General features: G+C 39.5%; 1 protein-coding gene across 1 annotated transcript; it reads right to left on the minus strand.

Annotated features, from left to right (window-relative positions):
* Nucleotides 1–1,193: 1,193 nt before the first annotated feature.
* Nucleotides 1,194–5,389, minus strand: LOC107701347 (nuclear factor 7, brain-like). The gene is made up of 5 exons (XM_016503338.1): nucleotides 5,277–5,389; nucleotides 4,951–5,019; nucleotides 4,734–4,849; nucleotides 4,241–4,359; nucleotides 1,194–1,270 (listed from the first exon to the last, which is right to left on the minus strand). Exons 1-5 carry the CDS (start codon nucleotides 5,364–5,366, stop codon nucleotides 1,194–1,196), a joined length of 471 nt encoding a protein of 156 aa, XP_016358824.1. The 5' UTR covers nucleotides 5,367–5,389.
* Nucleotides 5,390–6,630: the final 1,241 nt, after the last annotated feature.

Genomic DNA, 6,630 nt, shown 5'->3' on the forward strand with positions numbered 1-6,630 from the left:
AAGCCCCTCCTGTCTCCTCCCTGGCTCCTCCCTCCATCGTCTCCTCCCTGAACTCTGTCTGCCGGCCCCCTCCCGGACATCCGTCCTCCTCCTGAGCCTCCTCCTTAGTTCCCACCCATTTCCCCCCCTCTGTTGTTCTACGGTGTGAGGACACACCTTCCGGGAGGGGGGGTGATATGTCAGGATCATGGACCTGTTTTGTTGTTTTTTTGCCCCTGTCTTTGTTCCTGGGTTTCCTTATATGGTCTTTTTCCTGTACTTGTTTAGGTTAATTATGATTCCTGGCACCTGTGTTTGTTAATTATCCCCAGTATTTAAGTCCTTGCCTTTGCGTTCTGTGTTTGTCGGTTCTTCTCGTTATCTTTGTGTGTTTCCTGCCATTTCCAGTGTGGATGTACCCCGTGTTCCGTGGATTAAAGACTGTTTTCGTTTATTCGTGCCTCCTGCATGCTTCCTAAGCAGCGAACTGTGACTGTAAACAGCTTCAGTGATTTTAATGTACGTTTTTGAGAGTGCTTAAATAACACAGATTTAGACAGATTTGTGAACAATATTTGAGAGAAATAGGCCTTTTGTGTACATAGAAAAAGTCTTAGATCAGCAGTGAATGAAGAGGTATCATATCGATCACAAGTGCAGTATGGAGTACCAACATGATTTTTTTGGACTGGTTGAGTGAACGCTAGCGCAATTGGCTGCCGCTGCTCTCCGGTATTTTCTACCTTTGTTGAATTTAGTTTTGACTGACACAATGTGGACACCATTTTTTCATCATCGCTTGGATTGTTCTGTTGTCACTGTTCCACTCGGCGACCTCACTGTTTCTATATACAGTGACCGAGCTCTACCAGCTGCGGTGCTACTCTGCTGAGCCTCCGCCTTCGCTCTGCCTCCATCAGGACATTGTTCATCGTCCCCGCCCGAAATATATCCATCGTGGGTCTCGACGGGGTTTCAGGTATGATGACTCGAAGGTTATACGGTCATTCTGGACTTCAGCTGCCCGAGCAGCTAGGAATACTCGGCGGACTGTTGACCAGAGCGTCCTGGCTAGCTTAGCAAGATCGGCTAGCTCTTCACTGGGTGGAAATGAGCTCAAAGTTGGACTTTTTAATATACTGGCTAGCTTAGCCAGATCGGCTAGCTCTTCACTGGTTGGGAATGAGCTCAAAGTTGGACTTTTTAATATATGTTCACTTTCTAACAAGGGTCTCTTCATCAGTGACATTGTGGATGATCGTAAGTTTGATTTCTTCTGTTTGGTTGAGACCTGGCAGCAAGAGAATGACTTTTTAGAGTTGAATTATGCGTGTCACCCGGGGTTTGTTTACATTTCACATTATTCAGAATAGCTTATCCTACATGATTACTGGCTACACTCAAATCTTACATTTTTAAATTTGTTTTTTTTTTATGGTTCATTGATATTGCTGTTTATTGTTATTTATTGCCGTTTTATTTATTGTTCATGATGTACGGTGACCTTGAGTGACTTGAAAGGCGCCTTAAATAAAATGTATTATTATTATTTACCTCAAGGCTCAGTACTAGGGCCGTTACTTTTCACGCTTTACATGTTACCCTTGGGAGATATCATCAGGAAACATGGTGTTAGCTTTCACTGTTATGCTGATGATACTCAGCTCTATATTTCTCTGCGACCCGGCGAAACATACCAATTTGATAAACTAACGAAATGCATAGTCGATATAAAAAACTGGATGACGAGTAATTTCTTACTGCTAAATTCTGAAAAAACAAATCGCATGAAGACGTACTATGCTCTCAATGTCAAATGCAGAAATGTTAATTCATGCATTCATGACCTCAAGGTTAGGTTATTGTAATGCTTTATTGGGTGGTTGTGTTCTGCATGCTTAATAAACAAACTCCAGCTTGTTCAAAATGCAGCAGCTAGAGTACTTACTAGAACCAGGAAGTATGACCATATTAGCCCGGTTCTGTCAACACTGCACTGGCTCTGAAATCTGAAATCTGTATAGAATTTAAAATCTTGCTTATTACTTATAAAGCCCTGAATGGTTTAGCACCTCAGTATTTGAACAAGCTTTTATTGCATTATAGACCTCCACGTCCACTGCATTCTCAAAATTTGATAATACCTAGAATATCAAAATCAACTGTGGGCGGCAGATCCTTCTCCTATTTAGCACCCATACTCTGGAATAACCTACCTAACATTGTTCGGGAGGCAGACACACTCTGTCAGTTTAAATCTAGATTAAAGACCCATCTCTTTAACCTGGCTTACACGTAACACACTAACACATTTCTAATATTCAAATCCGTTAAAGGATTTTTAGGCTGCATTAATTAGGACAACCGGAACCGGGAACACTTCCCATAACACCCAATGTACTTGATACATCGTTAGAAGAATGGCATCTACGCTAATATTAGTCTGTTTCTTTCTTATTTCGAGGTCACCGTAGCCACCAGATCCAGTCTGTATCCAGATCAGATGTTCACTGCAGTCACCCGGATCCAGTCCGTATCCACCCCAGATGGTGGATCAGCACCTAGAGAGGACTTCTACAGCCCTGAATGTCAGCAGAGATCAGGACAACTAAATGAGCCCCAGAGACAGATACCCAGTAAAGACATTGTCTCCTAGACGGCCACCGGGACAAGACCACAGGAACCAGATGAGTCGTCTGCACAATCTGACGTTGCTGCAGCCTGGAATTGAACTGCTGGTTTCGTCTGCCCAGAGGAGAACTTTTTTCCTAATTAATGCTGTACAGTTGCTTTAACACAATCTGTATTGTTAAAAGCGCTATATAAATAAAGGTGACTTGACTTGACATTGATTGAAGACTGTTTTCGTTTATTCGTGCCTCCTGCGTGCTTCCTAAACAGCTAACTGTGACAGAGACGTAAACTTTCGAATTCATGAAAATGTTCGTATTTTCTGTACACCTGCTCCTTACCATGTGTTCATGGTGCATAAAACGTTCTGTGTTCTTTTTGGCAAACTGATGACACTGAATTTTGATGCACTGCCATCATAATATTTTATAAGTTCATTTGTGCTGTCTTTTTTTTTTTTTTTGTAGCTGAGAGTTGAAAACTGTTCAACTTTGGTAAAACGCAGCGCTAGACAGACACTGTCACTTTTTACTCAGCCTTCCAATCATTGGAGGAGGGGCGGGACAAATGCTACACCGATCATCCATCCTACTAGTACAACGACTGAACAACAATGGAGACATTATTACTGGTTATAATGCATTATAAAATACTGCATTTTATATTCAGTAATATTCTTCAAAATGTGATACTAGTAAAATATTACTGCCATGGATATTCCACATCCAACCAAAATCGTCATCTGGAAAAATGCTGTGCCACCAAAGCTTTCTCAAGCGCCACCAGCTGGCCGTTTTCAGAAGAGCACCTGGCATTTTTCAGCTGGCTTAAAACGCTTTAGTGGACACGTTGATTGAATATTTATTGTTAGGCATATGCAGGGCCGGCGCTAGCTATAGGCAGAGCAGGCGATTGCCTAGGGCCTCTGGCTTTGAGGAGGGGCCTCCATAACCGTAGCATCCCCTATATGCTAGTCCACCAGTCAAGACGGGCAGCAAATTCTAGCCTCATTTGTTCATTGGATATAGTTGAATTGTCACTCAGCTGCAATTAAACCAATTAATGTTGCAGTTTCAAAGTGGGTCCCGCCTTCTGAATGTCTGTGATAATTTATATGGATATGACACTAAGTTAGAATTAGCTTATGCAACTTTACACATTTACTATTACTATATTATTAGTTACTATTACTCCACTAGGTCTGAAATATATATTGTACGTTTTAATCCCCTGGAACACAAATTTGATGATCTAGATTCTAGAACATGATGCATTGCTGTGTCTGTAATAATTAAATTAATAATTTTGGAGACGGTGGCTGTACATGTTTTTTAATATTATTATTTATTTTATTATTTTTTTTACATTAAAACGTTTTTTGCTTACAGTCTTCCTTTAATGTACATAAACAAACACCACGAGGAATATACTGTTTTGTAGTCATTATGAGTTTGCAGTATGATCTGATGATCTTATGAAATACAGTTCAGATTCACTTGAACTCCATAGAATTTCAAGTGATTATTACATTTATTTATTTATTTTTATCATGCATGTTAATCAGTCTGTCTTTGTTTATATCTGCAGTATTTAATCGTTTGTACTGCTGTCAGATTTTCTAGAGACTCACTGTGTTGGAGAGTTTCCTGCATCTTCTTCCAGACTCTGAACCGCAGGTCACTCAAGTAATGTGACGCATGAATCAAAGCTCCAGAACTCATCTGTGGATCCGGCTGTGAGATCTGGACTCTGGAAGAACATTCAGGAGTCAGAACTGCAGTGGATTTGAGTTCAGATCCACTGAGAGAAGAAACACCAGCAGCTCAACTTACCTTTCCATCGTGATGCTAAAGTCCTGGAAAATATAGAGTTTGAAAGACATTTTAATATCTCATCAAACACTCATAACAGTTCATTTTCTCTCTATACAAATTAAGAGTTTGATCATTGGTTGGGTAATTGGTGAGTTGTTTTGTGCACAAACAATGAAGCTAAATTCAGTTGTCACCTTCAGAAAGCAGGCATCGCTGGCTTTCATCATCTCCTCCGTGTCTTTGATTGTGTGTGAAAGAGCTGAGATGTGTCTGTTCATCTCCTCCAGCTTCTCCTTCATCATCTGCTGCTTCTGCTCCTCTTCCTCCCTCAGTGCAGTGATTGTAGCTTCTTCTTCATCTCTGAGAAACTGATGAAGCTTCTCAAACTCCTCTTTAATCTGACGCTCTGTGTGCTCAGCTTGAGACTGAAATCGCATCACATTCACTTCAGTCAGCTCTGTATTAACACTCACTCCAATAATGTCCATCATAAACTCTGTGAATGTTTGACTCTCAATATCCTCACCTTGATGTGTTGAACTGTTTTATTACACTCTGCTTTCATTTCTTCTGCATGTTTGAGCTTGTTTTCCTCCTACAAGTTAAGATGAAAATCTGTGAAACTGATGTAGCTAAGAGCTCTATTTGGATATTTGTATTATTATTTCTATTCATATGCTCTATGGTCATTCTCAGGAAATAGTCTCATTTGTGGCTAAAATTTGCAGGACATATATTTTTAAATTATTTAACATGTAACGGATGAACATTCTAACTGGATTATTGTACACAAACATGTTACTAGCAAATCACTGTCCTTAGCATATGAAATTAAAAACAAAATTGTATTACCTTGTGAGATGGAAGCACTTCACTGATGGGTCTGAATGTGTGATTGACGTGTTTCTCTGAGTCTCTGTGTAACAGGGTTAAAAAGAACATTTAATTTAAACAGTTTATATGTGAATTCCATAAAATAAGGCATTTGTTGTATTAATTTGTGTTCGAAGTCTTCCCTCCTGTGGCCGATAATGGTACTGTAAATGTAGTATTTTGTCCCTCTTCTCTTTCTGTACCGCAGCAGATTTGAGTGTCACTGCTGCGGTTTTTCCATGTATATCTGCAGTATTGTCTTCAGCCAATGTGATTTATTCTACTCTTTTCCCAAAAAGATAAACCAAAGCTGAAGAAACCCTGTGTGTGACTGTGTTCTTCCCCATCCGTTACATCTGCACACTAAACACCGGCTGTTTGTCCTCCAGACAGAAGAGTTTGAGTTTCTCACTGTGTAAACTGCAGATCTCCTCAGATCCTGATGAGCGCCTCTCGTTTCGCTCCTTTATCAGTGAATCACACAAGTTTTTTAACGCTAGAATACTCAGAGGTTCTTGTTTTGAGGATCTTCTTCTGCAGACAGGACACTCCTGAGTTTTCTTGATTCTCCAGAACTGTTGAAGACACTCTTTACAAAAACTGTGACTGCAGGACAGAAGAACAGGATCCTTGAAGATTTCACAGCACACGGGACAAGAAAGCTCTTCCACAGACTTGGAATCCATTTCCTTTTCTTCTGCAACGATCTACAATTTACTTTCACTTTCTGAATTTTGGTTTAAAAAAAAGTAAATAATTACAATTACAATCAAAATCTATTCTGTTCAATACACTTCTCAAAAATCCTCAGTTATAGTGTCCTCCTCTGATCTCCACAACATTGACTCTTTTTAGCTTTCAGTATGATATGTAAGGGAGAAATCATAAGACTAGTCACTTCTTGGTAGGGTAAAGGTTGTGAGAGGGTGGAGTTTCTGATGGGCTTTTGGAGCTTCTGAATACAGACTGAGTGTCTGAATGTATAGTTTATTTAACTCTATTTGTGCTTCCATCTCCTGGACTCAATGAACTGAAAAAAGGATGTTAAGAAAGTAAAGAAACAATATACTGTAGAAAATAAAATATCTCGGTCATTGTAAGAGAATTAAATCCTATATAATAATTTTAATAAAATATGTATTAATTTGGAGTGAGATTGTGAGTGTTTCTTTTTATTATGCCGGTAAAGGGAAATACCCTGTCAATATACCCTGTCAGTAGCAGTGCAATAATTAAATAACTACAACAACAAACACTCTAAAAAATAATTCAGTGGAAATTTTACCACAACTTAAATAATCAGGGTAGCAAGTTTAAAGCGTCAGCAGTCTGC

Source organism: Sinocyclocheilus anshuiensis, unplaced genomic scaffold, assembly GCF_001515605.1.
Source record: "Sinocyclocheilus anshuiensis isolate Anshui unplaced genomic scaffold, SAMN03320099.WGS_v1.1 scaffold2300, whole genome shotgun sequence".
Lineage (NCBI taxonomy): Eukaryota > Metazoa > Chordata > Actinopteri > Cypriniformes > Cyprinidae > Sinocyclocheilus > Sinocyclocheilus anshuiensis.

Bases quoted from the DNA above. Each gene is read 5' to 3' on its own strand.
- LOC107701347 (XM_016503338.1), bottom strand. From the start codon at position 5,366: ATGTTCTTTTTAACCCTGTTACACAGAGACTCAGAGAAACACGTCAAT. The intron at 4,360-4,733 runs GCAGCAGATGAT...ATGTTCTTCCAG, and splicing joins AGGGAGGAAGAGGAGCAGAA to AGTCCAGATCTCACAGCCGG. The intron at 1,271-4,240 runs GTGAGTCTCTAG...TCTTGCTGCCAG, and splicing joins GCAGGAAACTCTCCAACACA to GTCTCAACCAAACAGAAGAA.